The sequence below is a fragment of the Corylus avellana genome, chromosome 10 (genome assembly GCF_965113065.1).
Source record: "Corylus avellana chromosome 10, dhCorAvel1.hap1.2, whole genome shotgun sequence".
Taxonomy (NCBI): Eukaryota; Viridiplantae; Streptophyta; class Magnoliopsida; order Fagales; family Betulaceae; genus Corylus; species Corylus avellana.
This window is the reverse complement of record NC_142499.1, coordinates 22,894,021-22,912,987: the sequence shown is the minus strand read 5'-3', so window position 1 is coordinate 22,912,987 and position 18,967 is coordinate 22,894,021. Positions and strand designations below refer to the sequence as shown.

General features: G+C 37.3%; 2 protein-coding genes across 4 annotated transcripts; one reads left to right on the top strand and one right to left on the bottom strand.

Moving 5' to 3' along the window:
• Nucleotides 1-344: 344 nt before the first annotated feature.
• On the bottom strand, nucleotides 345-7,169 carry LOC132162650 (uncharacterized). Its single transcript, XM_059572933.2, has 4 exons — nucleotides 7,018-7,169; nucleotides 5,858-5,935; nucleotides 4,380-5,683; nucleotides 345-635 (listed from the first exon to the last, which is right to left on the bottom strand). Exons 3-4 carry the CDS (start codon nucleotides 5,561-5,563, stop codon nucleotides 521-523), a joined length of 1,299 nt encoding a protein of 432 aa, XP_059428916.1. The 5' UTR covers nucleotides 5,564-5,683; nucleotides 5,858-5,935; nucleotides 7,018-7,169; the 3' UTR covers nucleotides 345-520.
• A 3,546-nt stretch (nucleotides 7,170-10,715) lies between these two features.
• On the top strand, nucleotides 10,716-18,187 carry LOC132162649 (phospholipid-transporting ATPase 1). Of its 3 annotated transcripts, XM_059572931.2 has the most exons (10): nucleotides 10,716-11,153; nucleotides 11,281-11,369; nucleotides 11,498-13,301; nucleotides 13,703-14,039; nucleotides 14,154-14,949; nucleotides 15,176-15,299; nucleotides 15,539-15,758; nucleotides 16,702-17,160; nucleotides 17,252-17,551; nucleotides 17,765-18,187. In XM_059572931.2, exons 3-9 carry the CDS (start codon nucleotides 11,579-11,581, stop codon nucleotides 17,448-17,450), a joined length of 3,858 nt encoding a protein of 1,285 aa, XP_059428914.2. In that variant the 5' UTR covers nucleotides 10,716-11,153; nucleotides 11,281-11,369; nucleotides 11,498-11,578; the 3' UTR covers nucleotides 17,451-17,551; nucleotides 17,765-18,187. The 3 variants fall into 3 exon arrangements, with proteins under 3 accessions (XP_059428914.2, XP_059428915.2, XP_059428913.2); XM_059572932.2 differs by having other exon boundaries at nucleotides 10,716-11,118; nucleotides 11,281-13,301; XM_059572930.2 differs by having other exon boundaries at nucleotides 11,281-13,301.
• Nucleotides 18,188-18,967: the final 780 nt, after the last annotated feature.

The window sequence follows — 18,967 nt, the reverse complement described above, 5'->3', positions numbered from 1 at the left end:
TAAATAGTGCTTTTTGCATTTTCATTGTAATATGACATAAAAGGTAACTATAGCGTTGAGCGTTTTATGGTGTGAATTGTTTGATAATGCTTTTGCTAGCAAAAAAACAAAAACATTACCCAAGAGTCCAAAATAGAATCATGTCATCTACCAAAATAGCTTTGTCAAACAAGCCCAAAGTCTTATTTAAAGGATCTGATTGGAATCATGTCATCTACTAAAATAAAAAAAGAAGACTGATAGACCTACAATTCCTTTACAAGTATGAAAAGCCACTTAAAAACACATCATAATATCTAACATGAAATAGGTATGATAAATAAGTTTCAAGAATAACATTACTCTATTTTAAAAGGCATTTTCTATTCACAAAAGTGACGTCATTTTCAGATTCCTTGTTCCTTGCTTCCAATAGATAAAAGCCTCTTCTCAGATGGCAGATAACTAGAAAAGGAGACTTTTAAAGCATACATGTATCTACAAAACAATGGCTAAGAAATATTCAATTTCTCCAACAAAATTAACGAGATTCCCAATCCTTCAATTTCTTGCTTCCTTTAGGTTTCGATATATCTGCATTCATTCCAGCCATTTTTGCATTGTACTTGGCTCGAAGAGGATCATTGTATGTCCACCTGTACAACAAAAAAAATAATTGAGATTTGGATCGACATGGGTGTGTACTGATAAGTTCTGCATGAAAGAACATTCTGACAGAGAGTGACAAGCAAATCTTCAAAATCTGCTAATTGGTGATCCATTTCAAGTACCAAGAAGCAGCACACACACTCACATATATATATATATATATATATATAGAGAGAGAGAGAGAGAGAGAGTAATTGTATCATATATACTTCGTGTTTCCCACAACAGGAAGTGCAAGTATGAAAAGCAAATGCCTAGGACTGACTCCAAATTTTCCATATTAGGTCATTTAAGTTAATGTGCAACACCCTTCCGATTCATATAAAATAAGATGGACAATTTCTAATAGAGAGAGACAACCAGAAGGATGACAAGAGGTTAACTGCATGGCCATAGACAATTTCTAATAGAGATAGACAACCAGAAGGATGACAAAGGGTTAACTGTATGAACATATTATATAAATAGGATATGTTGGATTTAATTACTCATTGGCAAAGACAACAGTATGCAGTTTAATGTCTTAAATTTGCAGCACGTAGAAGAGAAGTGAAAATGTGAGAGAGAGAGTTAACTGTATGAACATATTATATAAATAGGATATGTTGGATTTAATTACTAATTGGCAAAGACAACAGTATGCAGTTTAATGTCTTAAATTTGCAGCACGTAGAAGAGAAGTGAAAATGTGAGAGAGAGAGAGAGAGAGAGAGAGAGAAGGATATGATGGATTTAATTACCCATTGGCAAAGTCAAAACAGTATGCAGTTTAATAAGTAAAAACCTCTGACCGTGTAATGTTTTTTAATGCAAGTAAAGCATATTTATAAAATGAGCAAGAGGTGTAACCCAAGAACACAGGAAGTATACAAGAAAAACATCCAGCAATATCTTTTTTTTTTTTTTTTTGGAAAATGAGCACAAAAATCTACAAAGTTTGAGACATCAAGAGGGCTTTAAGAGAGATCCACTCGAAGAGGGATTTAAGAAAACAAAGTCGTAGATCCGAGCTCGTCTTCTCATAATCCCCAATATTTCGAGCATTAATTTTTTTCCAAATGCACCATATTAAATAAGACGGGATTACATTCCAAACAATATCAATATCATTTCAACTAAACCTTCTTTCCCAACACGCCCGGAGCTCCACCACCCGTCTCGGCATAACCCACTCTACTCCAAACATCCTAATGACCAAATTTCATAAGTCTCTCGCAATATCACAGTGAAGGATGTGATCAAGAGTTTTCCCACTTTTTTTGCACATACAACACCAATCTATCGTTATGATTCTTACCATGTAATATTAATGATGTTCTTTTTTATTTTTTTATTTTTTCATAAGGAAAAGGTTTCACTGCAAAGTAGCAGAAAGGAAAACACAAATACATGTTATTATTAGTGATACCTTTGACAATGTTCTTTATTTTTTACTGAGAGAATTTTTTTTTTTTTTTTATAAGTATTTTTTACTGAGAGAATTATTATCCATAATAACTTTTTTTTGAACATTTCCCAAAGAGAGAGGAAGAAAAAAACTATTAGATTCCTCACAAGTAATTCTTCAACTAAGTTTAATTTGTTAGCATATCATTACTTTTTCTTTTATTCATAACTTATATATACACCCGATGAGTCTTGTATACACAGACTTCATCCTCCACTATGTTCTTAGAGGAGGAGAAATTGCCTTTTGAATAAACCTACAGGGTAAGATGTCATTATATTTCTACAGAGTGAACTTGTTTTTCCTCTTCTTCTTCTCTCTCTTTTTTTTTTGGAGGGGTGGTTAAAAACACAACTGTATCAATTAATGGATAACATGTTCCAGCACAGCTTCAAGAATGATGATGGGTCAGCCTTCTGTTTTACAACCACTGAAAAATTCTCCCCAAATTTTTGAGCGATACAGCCAGCCCTCATCGGTTTCATATGCATATTCTTCGTGATAAATCAAAGGCTGACCTTCCTTTCTTTACAACCGAGCTTGATTTATTACTTTTTACACATATATGTTATTTCTCTTTCATTTTATTCTTAATGGTCTTATGCAGTTTGTAAGGGTTAAATTTTTGGCTTGATGAAAAGGTTGTGATGGATGGTGTCGGTCAGTTTAGTCCCAATTTTTCAAAAAATTTCCTAGATTTTCTTTAACAAATTGTTTCCTTTTTCTTTTGCCTGCAACAATGGTGTGAGAATAGGGTGGTCACCAAGTGAAGAGGGGGTTTGGATTTTAGGAGATGATGAAGGAGGTTAGTAATTTTAATCTTTTCGTATTGTTTCACTTTTGATTTTTTCTCCACAAGTTTATTGAAACTTGAACCAGTGTCTTTTGAGGTGGCTGGTGGCAGAGGCGAAGTGGCTAGAGGTAGTGCAGCAGAAGCCTCTAGTACATTTCGAGCCATGATGGCAGATTTTTGTAGAATTATTCAAGTCAAAATAAGATATTGAAATGTGGGCATAGTTGTAAGTTCTAGCCTCATTGCTTAACCTCAAGGGTTATGGGTGTCACAAAAGACACAGAATTTCTGTTTTATAGACAACTCATAGTGGAATTTTTTTTGGGGGGGAGGAATTTTTTCCCTCATTCCCAACTCAAAAAGGGTACGTCAATTCAGGAAATCTAATTGATATTAAAAAGAAATAGCCAGACGACTATGCTTTCCAGTGGTCCTAATGTTTCAGCAGATAGAAATTATATAATTTCATTTTGTTTCAATATCCGTATTGGTAATATCACAAACAATACAAACAAAATGGGATTATGCTGTCATGGAAAAGGGAATACGATCACAGACAACAGATAACATCTAAAAAATGGGGGGAGAGGATACTAAATCAATTGAAAAGAGAAAGGAAAAAAAATCAGATTTCCATTTAGTCTCTGGCTTTCTAATTTCAACAATTAGGTCCTTAGGTTTTACCCCAATTTCAAATAGGTCCTTCCGCTAACTTCCCGCCTAATTAATTAGCAATGTGCCTAATAAGACGAATAAATTGATGCTACGTGACTCGCATTAAGACACGTCATGTGCCATCTGTATATTTCAGGTGGCACATTTACTTTAAATTAGGGGGGGGGGGGGAGGTGGTTGAACCGTCCCTCACCAAATGAGAGATGGTTGGCCATCTTTAACTGGTGAGGGGCAGCCGAGAAGGGTGGATGACCACCCTTTTTTAGTTTTAAAATTTTTTTTATTTAAGATATAAATGAAAGCCACATGGCATCAATTTATTGGTGAGATGTGGCATACCATTAATTAATTGGACGGCAGGTTGATGAAAGAACCAATTTGAAGCCGGAGTAAAACCTAAGAATCTAATTGTTGAAATTGAAACCCAATGACTAAATTGAAATTGCATGAAAACCAAGAGACTAAATTTGATCCTCAACCCACCCCCCACACCCACCCCCCCCCCCCCCCCCCCACAACAAAAAAAAAGAGCCTAAAAAGAAGAAGAAAAATCTAATATCCTATGTCAAAAGTAACTCTTTTTGGACACCGTATTTTTATACAAATTATTTCAGATGTAACAGATTATTGCTTCCATGTACCACTTTAAAGATTCAACAAATAAGCTTCACCATGCAAACTAAATAAATAAATAAGACTAACATAATTCCAAGTCAATAGAGCAGCAGATCGACATCAGAGTGAATGTGTATATGATATAGCAATACTATAGAAGGGGGAACGAAAGGAGGATAATCTAAAGAGAAGAGAACTTACGGATTGTTCCAGTCAGTAGTGTCCTCATTGACAAGATGTGTCCATTTTGTCCTTCCACTACGACCAAAGTGCTTGACCTGCATGACCTTGGGCAATATTGTCTTGTCCATCTTATCTTCTCCAGTCGGGGCAGAGAAATCCCGAGTGAAAATACCATCTGTTCCAGCAGTTGCAGCATGATCATCAGCATCTACCTGGAAGAATGCACCCTTGTGGTAATATTTCTGCATGAACCTCCATTTCTGCTTTGGCGGTGGAGCAGCTTTTGGATTCTTCCTCTCCCACTCCCTCCTCTCTTCCTCTGTCATGTTTCTGACCTTCTCAATCTCTTCCTTCTCCTTCACCATCGCCTCGCGATCCTCCCTATCCCTCTTGATCCTAGCAATCTCCCTCACCTTCCAAGCTTCATACTCCTCTGCCTCATTAATTTCATCATCAGTATCCACATCAGCAATATTTGCCTCCATTTCCAAATTCTTTTGAATCTCTTCATCCTTTCGGATCTCTTCAACCACAATCTGCTTTGTCTCCACCTTCCTCTCCTCCAGTCTCTTCTTCTTAGATTCCTCAACAGCCCTTTCTTCAGCCTCAAGACGCTCACGCTCAGCAATGGTATCCCTCTCTGACTTGGGAACGAAGACCGGCTTAACCATTGCAATACCCGTATGTTCTTCCTCTGAGTCAGTCTCATACTCAGATTCCTCTTCCTCTTCCTCTTCTACCTCCTCCTCTTCTTCTTCTGGAAATACAGCCTCTTCCTGCTCCCTTTGAAGTAACTTCTCCTTAATTCTTCTTCTCCTCTCCTCCAAAGCATCTGCATCATCTTCCTCCATATCTAACCTTTCCTGCCTTCTAGTTTCCTCCTCAATTGTTGAAACAATCTCTGCTTGTCGGATGCGCCGATGATCAGCTCTCACTTCCTCACGATTATCTATCTTACTCTCTGCCAAACGGCGCAGCCTAGCATCATCCTTCTTAACAATATGCGAGTCTTCCTGCCTCGGGAATGCTTGTTCCAGGGCAGCCACCCTATCCAACTGGATATCCCCATCTTCATGGGCATCATCTGCCCATTCAGGAGCTCTACCAGGCCAATACCTTTTAACTTTTGTTTGCCCAATTTTCCCTCTAAGCTTATCCCTAATGGCAATTATAGTATCACTAACACCTGCTGTCACCGACATTGTAACTTGTGATAGAAGCGCAGAAAGTGTGCAAAAACTGACAGCAAACTCTACACTCTTCCCTCTTTTAAATCCTAATTTATCAAAGTTCAACCCACAAACTAGCAGGTCTTTAATCCCCTGAAACCAAAAATATAACTGAAGAGTTTAGCACAAGTTTTGGCCAATACTATACACAAAACAACCAATCACAGTCTCGCACGCGAAGGAGCCACATATAGTCTCTCTCTATATGTGCGCGTTCATGTAACATAAAAGCAAACAAGTCTAAAATTTAATTCCATGTTGAGGTACCTTTGAGCGTAGACGCTTCCTCCTAACAAGTTCCCCCGAAGCCCCAACAACAATGTTGGGAGTCAAGCCAAAATAATGCTGCAATCAAAAACCCATTTCAGAAAATAGAAATTTCATAATCTCAAGATTATGACTAAAATAGTAAAGAAATAAACCCATTGTCATATTTAAAATTAATCATTCCAAATAAATTTATTTTACCGATGGTATGCGTGATAAAAGGTCAAAATTGTTTTTGTTGTTTTGCAATCACTAAACCCTAAACCATCATAAAACGTCAACTATCTAGATAAAACTACAATTATAAGCAGTTTGACACTAGGAAAATTTTTAGAAAGGAGAAGAAACATAACGTTGAATCTCTTCAATTTTCCATTCTAGGAGACCAAATAGAAAGTCCCATCAACAAAGACCTCTGTCTCTCTTGTTCTTTCCAATTTCTCTCAGCCACCAAACTAAGTTTAAGCAAAATAAGAGAAACCCATTCTTTTTGTTGTTTTTTGTTTTTCGGGGGTGGAGTAGTCAGCGCAATTGCACAAAGTTAAAACCAAGAGAAGATAACAAGAACAAAAGTGCAGCGTGAATCAAATCTTAGAGAAGTGCAAGGGAATTAATGGAACAAGTGTGACAGTGTTCTTTGGCGATTGAGTTCTCAATCGACCTTCTCCCCAGTACCTCTAAAGCACGGTATCGTATGGTGCCTGTCGGGGCTACGAGAGTTAAAAGAACAATTGCAGGAGCTGTTGGATAAGGGTTTTATCAGCCCTAGCTGTTTCTCCCCCACCCCCCCTTTCCGATTGTCATCCAAGCAACAACCCATCACCGCAAACCGAAACAGAGGATAAAATCATACCATCACAGCATCTCACCCTTTCAATCACACCAAAAATAAAATTATCAAAATCGGCCCATGCTTGGTTACCCAAAGCTCAAAAACTCCACCTCCTCTTCAAATTTCAGCTAATATCAAACCCCCGAAAAATCAATCCAACGACACCCTCCCCCATTTTTCGCAACCATCTAAATTCTAAAGGACCGTTATCACAAACCCATCACACACACAACACCATACAGCACAAAGTAAAATCCCCCAACAACAATAGAGATCCAAAACCCAGCACCGAAACAACCAAAATTCAAAGGTTTGGGAGCAAACTTACATTTGGAGAATTTATCTTCCTTTATCTCAACAGCCGGTCCCTCTTCCTCTCCTTCTTCTCTGTGCTCGGTGCAAAAAGGGCGGTGGGATGGGGGTTCGGCTTCTCTGTTTCTTGAGAAGTTGTGTCCCCAAGTTTTGCCTCTTTTTCTCAGCATTTTACTGTAAAGCCCCCGGCCATTTTTCTAAATTGCCCCCATCTTTTTTTTTTCTTTTTTTTTTTTAATCTTTTCCATTTTTTCACTCCACCGTTGTTATTAAAGTAACACCAAATATTCTAGGGGTGGGCGGGAGCCGGGTATTGGCTATTTCGGGTATTGTTATTAAAGTAACACCCGGCCTGCATTATGTGGGTTTTGAAATTCTAACCCGTCACCTGGCTAGAGTGAATTTTATCCGCCGGATATTGGGTTTATAGGGCGGGTAATGCGAGTTGGGTGGAGCGGGTTTGAGAGAGAGCGTGAGAGAGAAACGAAACATAGAGAGCGAAAGAGAGGGAGGAAAACAGAGAGAGGGAAACAAAGCGAAACAGAGAGATGGATAGATAAATAGAGAGAGTGCGAAAGAGAGAAAATTAAAGAGATTTAGAAAAAAGATTAACCTAGGTGTTGGCTGATCGGAACTCTAGTGGACGCTAAGCACGGTTGCGTGAGTTTGAGAGGAGAGGAGACAACGAGATTGGGAGGAGGTGACTGCGTGAGAGATTGTGACATACGATTCGGATTATTAGGTTTAGGGTAAATTCAAGCGGGGCAGGTGGGGTGGGTATATGCCCACCCCGTGAGTCTGTTATGGATACTATATTTTTAACTTTTAAAGACATAAGTTTTTCACAATACTAATAAAATTACACGCTCACATGCTATCGAAGAAAATTCCTTCAATAATTATTATTTGTCCATAAAATATTATAATCTGATCTCAAATCTCAAAATTTAAACCTCTTAATTCGAGTTACTACACCCCCACCCAAGTTAAAGATCCTCGGTGGGTAGCGGGGTGGATCCCCCATTTTTTTACAAAAAATATATATATATTATTTATTTATTTTATTTTTAACTATTTCATTTCTCAGTAATGTTAATTTTGTCTATGTGACACGTGACAGTTGATAAGTTTGACTCAATGAATCATTGAGTTTTTTTGACGGAAAATTAATGTGCGAAAGTTTTTGAAACTAATGTAGTTATTTGACGAGAGTCCAAAGTACTAAAAATGATCCTATCAATTTCAAATGAAATTTGAAAATATCAAATTAGCGTGTTTTAGATGGATTAAATTATTCAAAAAATTAAAATTACAATTTTACTCTTCTAACAAAATACTCTAAAGTACAAGTACCTTAACGCATTTAATCCCAAAAAAAAAAACACTATACATATTAGGCTTTTACAATTTCTAACACGTGTTGGCACGCGATTAAATGGTGTTAAAATTCTTTTATATAATTACATGATGGCATGTGTCAAAAATTATAAAAAATAAAAAAATAAAATAGTTGTAAGTGTTTAAAACTAATTTATGGCATGTGTCATATATAATTTAGTATTGATTCCACATTTCAATTTAAAAATAATAGGAAAAATACAAATATACAAATTAGAAAGTGCAATTTGTATATATATATATAGGTATACGGAATAGCATCCGCATATGTGGATAACGATTAACAATTGGTTGCGGTTAATAACTACCTTACAACCCTAATATAAAGTGATGCATATTATTATCATTACTCTTTAAAAGCACTCAAATATTACTCAAAACACTTTTGAGGTTTTAATTTCATTAATAAACTACTGAAATTGGCAGCGGATTTGTTTTTGTTTTTAGCACAAATTCATATGCAAATTTAGGCTTCGGTTATGACAGCCTATACTAGAGGAATTAAGAGCGAGATCTCCTCCTAGCAACCTTAAGAGAATGAGTAATTTTAGAAGTTTCTTTGATGTTCCTCTTGAGTCCCTCTAAGAATGATGTGACTATTAAAATTATCATTTGATCAAAATTCAATAATGAACAATCACAAATTCAATGTTGATTTTAATAGCCACATTATTCTTTAAGGAACTTAAGAGAGATACAAGAAAAATTTGTAGCATTACTCTTAAAAAGAATAGCTGCTCGCCTAGAAGAAACTCATGAAGCCTTTTTGGTGATTTAACGTAAGTAAAGGATTAAAAACAAAAAAATGAGGTAAATTTATTGAACAAATAGAACTTCTTCAATGAATTTATAAAAAGAATGTGAAAAGGAATTTTTTTTTTTTTTTTTTTTTTGTTCATCAAATTCACACCCAAAACATTTATTTGTGCATGAATTTTGGAAAATTTAAAATTCAAATTTAAGTTGATTCCACTTGGCCTAAAATGTTTGAAACTCAATTTTAAAAGGTTTAAAACAATTTAATATTTACTGCACTGCCTTTAATTTTCACAATCATTAGTGAACGACAATTATTGTTGATAAAAATAACTTTTCTTCGGGTACTGTACCACACCACACCTGCATCGGCCGTAGAATAGGATCATTTTTACTTTATTTTGAACTAAAAAATGGTTATGATTTATTTTTAGAAATTCTAAAATCATAAATAGGACATATTTTCATTACCTAAAAATAATAATAAAATATTATTTTAAATTTAAATAAAAATAAATAATAAAATATTAAGGGGTGGTCCAGTTACCTCTAAAGGCTAAACAAATTATTATTATTAATTTTTTTAGATTTGGCTCTTGCCGGCCACCCCCAAGGGCCATGGGGTGGCCGAAGCCAACCCAACCTCAAACTGGGGTGATCCGACCACCCCTTAATATTTTATTTTATATTTTTATTTAAATTTAAAATAATATTTTATTAATATTTTTAGTTAGTAAACATGTGTCCTATTTGTAGTTTTAGAATTTCTAATAAAAAATTATAACCATAAACTGAATATTCTCCAATCTATTTTAGATTAGAGAGGATCCGACTCCTAATTGTACTAGTCATCGCACCACACTTTAAATGAAAATCAATGTATACATAAAAAAAAATAAAAAAACACATAATACAGATTCGCTTTGGCTTAGGCTTTGGCTTTGGGGTTGTAATTACTATATATAGAGTTGGAGCTCAATTTATTTATTAAAATTAAAACATGCATTTCTTATGTCTTACTATAAAACAATTAGTACATATACGACTCATGGCATGAGTCTCACATATCTCATTTTATTTGATTATGCAGCATGACATGCTTACATGAACGATACAAATACATTTTAAATAATGTTTTTGCAATTAACAATTGCTCTTCACCTACTTTTATTATACTTTATTTATTTACGTGTTACTGTTAATTAGCCTTAATATATATACATATATTTTTTTCATTGCGTGTACTCTAAAATCTAAAAAAAAAATCATATTAGACATACAAACAATGGGAATTGAGTGAAATCATTTTAGGGTAAATATTTTATTTTGTTGTATTTAATTACATATAACTATTTTAAAATTTTAATTAATGTGTCATAATATGCCAACAAAATAAAGTATTAACAAGAAATAGGACCCTAAACCCTCGGTATAAATTAGAAAACAATAAATGCTAATCTTACCACGTCTGCCTATTTATTATTCTCTTGGGTTATTATTAAATGGAAAAAAGAAAAAACAAACACAATAACACAGACCTGCCAAAAGGGACGAGACGAGACGAGACGAGAGAGAGAGAGAGAGAGGGGGAGAGAGGAGAGAGGAGAGAAGAGGGAGGTCAGTAAAGTGAGAAGGCAAAGCCAAAGATTCGTGTGGTGTACCGCTCGTCTCTCTGTTGTGTCCCTGCGATTTTCTCGGATTTGGCGCCCCCCCCCCTCGATCTCTCTTCAACTTGAACAAAATTACAAACCTTATAATTCGATATTATCCCCCAAAATTCAATTTTCAAATTTTTGTTTTTCTCTTTTATCGAGCCCTAGGTTTTCCGATCTGTGGTCTGCTTTCTGATCCCACCCTGCCATTTCACCGTGATTTCGTATTCAGTGCATTGAAAGGGATCTGATCCCGTCGATCCGGTTCGTCTCATCGATCAGCTCTGTTTCACCAATTCCGAGACGATAAGGTGCTGCGCTTACCTTGTTTACGCCCGACAATTAGGTCTGGTCTAACACATTTTCGTCGTAGATTCGCGTTACGGATGTGCAGTGATTTTCTGATATATTTTCTGATATATTTTCTGATGCTTCTCAGATCGTTTTAATAACTGTCTTATTTGTGTGTTCAGTTTTTGGCCTTTGTTTGGAGGATCCGTAGACGTTTGTTGCCATTTGCGTCAGAGAGGAATTGTCGACATTGATCTGAATCGAGCTGTTAGTACGTCTTCAGCCAGCTTATGATTTCTGATCCTTTTTGCGTGTGCTTGTAAGCGTATTATCTTCGTCATCATCATTTTATTAATTATTGTTAATTTCTTGTTTATATATATATAAATGGGAGCTTAGGGAACACAAATCAAATTACTATGAATTGGAATTGGAGCCGGTTGAGTTTCGGTGTGGTTGGAGAAAAATTACTATCATTTTATGAATTCTGATTCTCATTTGCCTCGGAAAATCGGCTCCTTGAACTGTCTCTGCCACAATGATTCCCCCTCTTCTTCTCTTTTCGGCGGCGAGTCGCAATGCAACCTCTTAGACTACGACAGTCCGGTCGCTTCGATCGGAGACGATAAACTGCCACCACTGGAGCATCATCACACTTGTTCTCTGGTGCAATTGGAATCGGCTGCTGAGCCTAGGGTTTTGGAGCAGTTTCCATTGGAATGCCCCAGACAGGAGAGGAGGAGACGGCTGGTGTCTTGGGGTGCAATGGAGCTGCAGCATAATCACATCAGTAACAATAACATCAATTCTAGTTCCGCTTCATTCGAAATCTCTAGTAGTAAGCCTCGGAGGAGCCACCGCCGCCACAAGAGCTTGCAGTTTGAGGATAATTTATTGTCAAACGAAGCGAATCCGAGGTTCATCTATATTGGTGATCCAAGGAGGACCAACGACAAGTATGAGTTCTCGGGGAATGAGATTCGAACGAGCAAGTACACGATCATAACCTTCTTGCCCAAGAATTTGTTCATTCAGTTCCATCGCGTTGCCTATTTGTACTTCCTAGCTATTGCTGCTCTCAATCAGCTTCCGCCTTTGGCAGTGTTTGGGAGAACTGTGTCGCTTTTTCCCCTCCTGTTTGTGCTTTGTGTCACGGCTATCAAAGATGGGTATGAGGATTGGAGAAGACACCGATCGGATAGGAATGAGAACAACCGGGAGGCTCGCGTGCATCAGAATGGTGAATTCCGATGGAAGGAATGGAAGAAGATACAGGCAGGTGAGGTGGTGAAGATCTGTGCTGATGAGAGCATCCCTTGTGACATGGTTTTGTTAGGGTCCAGTGATCCTAGTGGACTTGCATATATCCAGACTATGAATTTGGATGGTGAGTCGAACTTGAAGACAAGGTATGCCCGGCAGGAAACTGCTTTAGCAGTATCTGAAGAGTGTATGATATCAGGGCTCATCAGATGTGAGCAGCCAAATAGGAATATATATGAGTTCACCGCCAACATGGAGTTCAGAGGGCAAAGGTTTCCCCTTAGCCAGTCGAATATAGTTTTGCGGGGTTGTCAGCTGAAGAACACGCAATGGATAATTGGTGTTGTGGTGTATGCCGGACAGGAAACAAAAGCAATGATGAACAGTGCAGCCTCCCCTTCCAAGAGAAGCAAATTGGAGAGTTACATGAATAGAGAAACCCTTTGGTTGTCTATTTTTCTGTTTGTCATGTGCCTAGTGGTGGCCGTTGGGATGGGCCTATGGCTCCTACGGCACAAGGAAGAGCTTGATACCCTGCCTTACTACAGAAAGATATACTTCACAAATGGGAGGGATAAATTGAAAAGATACAAATATTATGGGATACCCATGGAGACCTTTTTCTCCTTTTTGAGTTCTATTATTGTGTTTCAGATTATGATTCCAATATCTCTTTATATTACAATGGAGTTGGTTCGTTTGGGTCAGTCATATTTCATGATTGAAGACAGGGATATGTGTGACAGTAGTTCTGGTCCGAGGTTCCAGTGCAGATCATTGAATATAAATGAGGATTTGGGTCAAATACGCTATGTTTTTTCGGACAAAACCGGGACACTCACTGAAAACAGAATGGAATTCCAAAGAGCAAGCGTCTATGGGCAAAATTATGGGAGATCCTTGCTTACAGTGGATCCACTGCTAGAAAAGAACATTGCTGGTATGAAAAAATGCTTAGCCTTTTATAATCTTCTTAATTTTGTGAAAGAGATCATGCTTGTAGTTCTGATATTTTTTTCCTAGAAAGGGTAACTTCTTTTTTTTTTTTTTTGATAAGTCCTAGAAAGGGTAACTTCTTACAATTGTTGTAATGAAGTTTGGAGATTTTGACTAGTGTAAACATTGTTTGTATGTTTCTGTGAGCGTAAACATTGTTTATATGACTTATTGGTATTTGGCACTATCATATTTTCTCAGCTGATAAAGCTAAGGTCAAACAAGTGTAATAGATGATGATTCAATGATCTTTTTCAAAGTGTTTTAAATGGTCTGGAAATTGAATATTTATGATTCATGCATGGTGCCCGTCCAATTTTCTCTTGTATGATTTTGTTTTTGCAGCAACTGATAGGAGGAGGTGGAAACTTAAATCTGAAGTTGCTGTTGATTCTGAACTTATGGAATTGTTGCACAAAGATGTAATTGGAGATGAAAGGATTGCAGCGCACGAGTTTTTCCTTACATTGGCTGCATGTAATACTGTGATTCCTATTCTTGACGATGGTACATCTTCTAGTTGCATAAAGGGTGAATTGCATGAAGAGGTAAAAGCTATTGATTATCAGGGAGAATCTCCTGATGAGCAAGCACTAGTTGCTGCAGCCTCTGCATATGGATATACTCTGTTTGAGCGCACATCTGGGCATATTGTGATTGATGTCAATGGTGAGAAACTAAGGTAGAAAATCTCTCACTGATGACATACTTGTATGTGATAACACCAAGGCATTTGTTTTACACATGTTTTCTATACTTAACCAGTAACTTCACTGAATTTTTTTTGTGCATCTAGGTTGGATGTGCTGGGGTTGCATGAATTTGATAGTGTACGAAAAAGAATGTCTGTTGTTATCAGATTTCCTGATGGTGCAGTAAAGGTGTTGGTGAAAGGAGCTGATACTTCGATGTTCAGCATTTTAGCAGATGACACTGAGATGGGTGATCATATAAGGAATGCCACTCAAAGCCATCTTACTGAATATTCATCACAAGGTTTACGTACACTTGTAGTAGCTGCCAGGGATCTTACAGATGCAGAGCTTGAGATGTGGCAATGCAGGTATGAGGATGCTAGCACCTCATTGACTGACAGAGTGATGAAACTACGTCAAACGGCAGCTTTTATAGAATGCAACTTAAAGCTTCTTGGGGCTACTGCAATTGAGGACAAGCTACAAGATGGTGTTCCAGAAGCCATTGAGGCTCTCCGGCAAGCCGGAATCAAGGTCTGGGTTCTGACAGGTGATAAGCAAGAAACAGCGATTTCGATTGGTCTCTCTTGCAAGCTGCTGACCTCGGATATGCAGCAAATTATTATAAATGGCAATTCTGAAGATGAATGCAGAAATCTTTTGGCTGATGCTAAATCCAAATATGGTGTTAAATCATCGACTGGAAGAAATCAAATTCTGAACTCTAAAAGTAATGCTGAAACAGACTATCTTGACATACCCGTCGATATGAAATTGTCCAATGTGCCTGGGTGGAATGCAGGGATGAAAGATGGAATCTCGAGGGTGCCACTAGCACTCATAATCGATGGGAACAGTTTGGTGTATATTTTAGAAAAAAAGGATCTGGAGTCGGAGGTAAGAGTAGCCCCACCCCACCCCCTCCCCTCCCCTCCCCTCCCCTCCCCTCCCCTAAGAGGATTTTGTTGCAATATGATATGTGTGTGAGAGCTGTTCTACTTCTCTTTATTCTTGGGATAACACTTTGCTTTCATTTCATAATTTCTCTAAGTGCATTCTTTTACATTGCATTCTTTATGTTTATGACTTTTGCTAATGAATTACTTCTTTCATCTTTCTACAGCTTTTCGACCTTGCAACTTCTTGTAGGGTTGTGCTATGCTGTCGTGTTGCACCCTTGCAAAAAGCTGGAATAGTTGATCTGATCAAGAGTCGCATTGATGATTTGACGCTGGCTATAGGTGATGGTGAGTTGCCACACTATTAGTATTTTTACTATTGAGGCAGAGAGGGGGTTGAATTTTTGTTTGGTGTGTTTTGGCTAGCTTGTGTTAACTTATGTACATGGAAGTTATACCATTGATTTTAATCTTCTCTCTTCAACATGTGTTTTGTGGTTGCCTCATGGTGCATGTAAAATCAAGACTTTTATTCAGTCTATCTGGGTTCTTCTTCTTTCATTTCTCTGATTAATGACATGTGGTAGGGGCCAATGATGTTTCGATGATCCAAATGGCGGATGTTGGTGTTGGAATATGCGGTCAGGAAGGGCGTCAAGCAGTGATGGCATCCGATTTTGCCATGGGACAGTTTCGGTTTTTGAAAAGATTACTTTTGGTGCATGGACACTGGAATTATCAGCGTGTCGGTTACTTGGTTCTGTACAACTTTTACCGTAATGCTGTCTTTGTATTGATGCTATTCTGGTATGCATGGTTTTCTTTCCGTGTTACTGGATTGCTTTCTATATTAGATACTAGAAGAATCCCTGTTCACTGCTCCCTGATTTAATTGTTTGTCTTTCCCATCCCTTCTCTCTCTCTCTCTCTCTCTCTCTCTCTCTCTCTCTCTGTAAGTAAAATTAAAAAGGAAAAAAATGTGCAAAAATAATTTCCAAGATCCAAGTGATCTTAGGCACAAGTAGGTAAAAACATAATTCCCTTCCCCTCTATATTCCCTCTTTCTGGTTGATGTTTTGAAAAAAAAGCGTGTCAAATTGATAAAGGAGAAAGAAAAAAAAAAAGTCCTGAGCACTGTCATGTGGACTTTGGTACTGTGCTACCGAAGCCATTGGCTTATAATAATAAATGATAGATTTAGATGTTTGTCTGCATCTCCATCCAGCATCTGAGATTCTTATGGTATTCTTCACTTATATATATATATAAAAAAGATCTAGATGTTTGTGTTTTTGAACAGGAATAATGTTGTTCATGCAGTTATTTTCATTTATGTTTTTGCATACTAGTTAAGTTGGATTTAGAAAGTATAGAATATAGGAAATCTTGAATCTAGAATGTTGAAATCTTTGCAAATTCTTTATCAATTATTGTCCTGTAACAACAAACTAAAACAGTTGTGGAAGAGTCTCTAAACTAGGTTCTTAATTTTTTTATTTTCTTTTATTTTTTGAAGATTTGGTTTACATATGTGATATGGGGTGTACCTCAAAATGTTATGGGCCAAAGGCCAGAAATCCATTATTCTGATTGAATTCTTTGATGCACAATGCTCTCATCGCTTTGAATTCCATTATATGCAACTTCTCTTGAAGTTGTTAACATGATTTTTTTTTCTTATTCGTTATCTCTTTGAATTCCATTCTATGCAACTTCTCTTTGTTAATATGAATTTCTTTTTTATTGGTAGGTACATATTATGTACAGCTTTTTCAACAACTTCTGCTTTAACAGATTGGAGCAGTGTATTTTATTCTGTTATTTATACTTCTATTCCTACTATTGTTGTTGGTATTCTGGACAAAGACTTGAGCCATAAGACACTGTTACGATATCCCAAGCTCTATGGTGCTGGGCATAGACAGGAAGCTTACAATTTGCGTCTCTTTTGGATCACGATGATTGACACACTATGGCAGAGTCTTGTTCTGTTCTATATACCCTTGTTCACCTATAGAGAAAGCTCAATTGATATTTGGAGCATGGGCAGTTTGTGGACAATTGCAGTTGTTGTTCTTGTGAATATGCACTTGGCTATGGATATTCAGCGCTGGGAAATATTTACTCATGTTGCAGTGTGGGGATCGATTTTTATTACATATGCCTGTATGGTGGTACTGGATTCTATACCAGTCTTTCCCAATTACTGGTTAGTCATGACATCTACCACTACACGTTCTGCATTCTAATTTGTGATGGTTTTGTAGAACAGAGCTAACATTAATTCTAATCTTGGGCAGGACAATTTACCATCTGGCGAATTCACCTACCTACTGGCTCACCATTTTGCTTATTATAGTTGTGGCGTTGCTTCCTCGCTTCCTTTTCAAAGTACTACATCAGATTTTTTGGCCTTCAGATATCCAGATAGCTAGAGAAGCTGAGATACTAAGAAAACATAATTATTTGGGGTCAAAGCAAGATCAAGGTGCCAGCTAAGGTGCATACTCCCTTGTATAGACGAGCCTCATTTTGTATGGCTTTCCTTGGGTTTGTCCATCATATGGCTTTCTTGGAGAGCTTGTTTGTGAAGTTTAATGGTAAGCAGCATGTGTTTAATTTTTCTGGTGTTTTTTCCATCCTATATTCTTCATTTTTATCCTATTATGTTGATGTGACAGGGTATGGTAGCCCTTAGATCAGTCATTGTTTTAAAGATACTGCACCCTGCCACATCAGCATAATGGGATGAAAGTATAATAGGGTTCTTTATAATTCTTTGGCCTTCTTGTCTTCTGCTTCTCATTCTTCAGATGGGTGGCAAAGTAAAAGAAGTGATTGTCGTTGGACAATAGAGCTGATTAACCAGTTAGAGGATAGAAAGCAGATGGATGGTTTATGCCAAGAAGAGTGTCTTTTGGTGGCTGCAGGATGAGATGATGCAGATAGGGGAGGGAAAAAAGGTGCAAAAGGAGGTCGAAGAGACCCATCAAGATGGATCTTCAGCAATTTAATTGAATTTTACATGATTTGGTGTTGGCGGAAGTGAAAATAACAGTGTGGTGGCCAAGCACAGAGAGTTGATGTTTTAAAAAAGAGAAAAAAAGAAAGAAAAAGAAGGTACATAATAGTTATACAGGCTTGACTTCTTTTGCAGCTTTAGAATGAATGAGAAAGTGTCAAAAATGTATAGTTTAGAATTTCTCAATTACCATCAACCATATTTGCACATTAAAGAGTTGATAAACTTTTTAAATGGTAAGCCACCGGTTAGAGCATTCCTAGCAGACTCCCTATAAGGGGGTCTGTTCCCTATGTTTAGGGAATATGTCCAAAAAATCGCAAAAAACGTCCAACAGCAGATTCCCTATATGGTTCCTTAAACCATCAGGTGCTACAGTGGAACCCAATGTATTGGGTTCCACTGTAGCGATCCTTTGCCTTAATATAATCATAAAAAAAAAAAACTCTCTCTCCTCTCACATCTTTTCACGCCCACTATTTTTCTCCGTTCTTCTTCTCCGCCCTCTTCTGCATTTCATCTCGACACAAAGCAAATCTCCATCTTCAATACTCCATCTTCACTCTCACGGCCACTCAAAGGATTTACACCCAAAATTAAACAACAAATAAAATCCACAAAATCAATCCTCCCCAAAGAACTTAAATCGTTCTAGAACTCAGCAATTCAATCAAAACTCAAGAAACTCAAGGTCCATTCGGCCAAACCATCTCAAAACAGATTCTAAGAACACCTCAATTAGAATCGAAACTCAACACCCAACCAGCCACTCAAGACAATTAAAAATCCTCAAGAACACAATTGATTACCCAAATCGAATATCCAGAGAATCAACCCCATCACAATCAAATACCCAAAACTAAAGGAAAGAGAATTTTACCTAAGGAATGATTCTGAACCCAAAAGCCGCTATCCGGCCACTCATGGCTTTGCCGTGGCCGTCTGCTGAGCTTTCTCTCTCTCACCATCTCTCTCCGTCCCTCTCCCAGCTCTC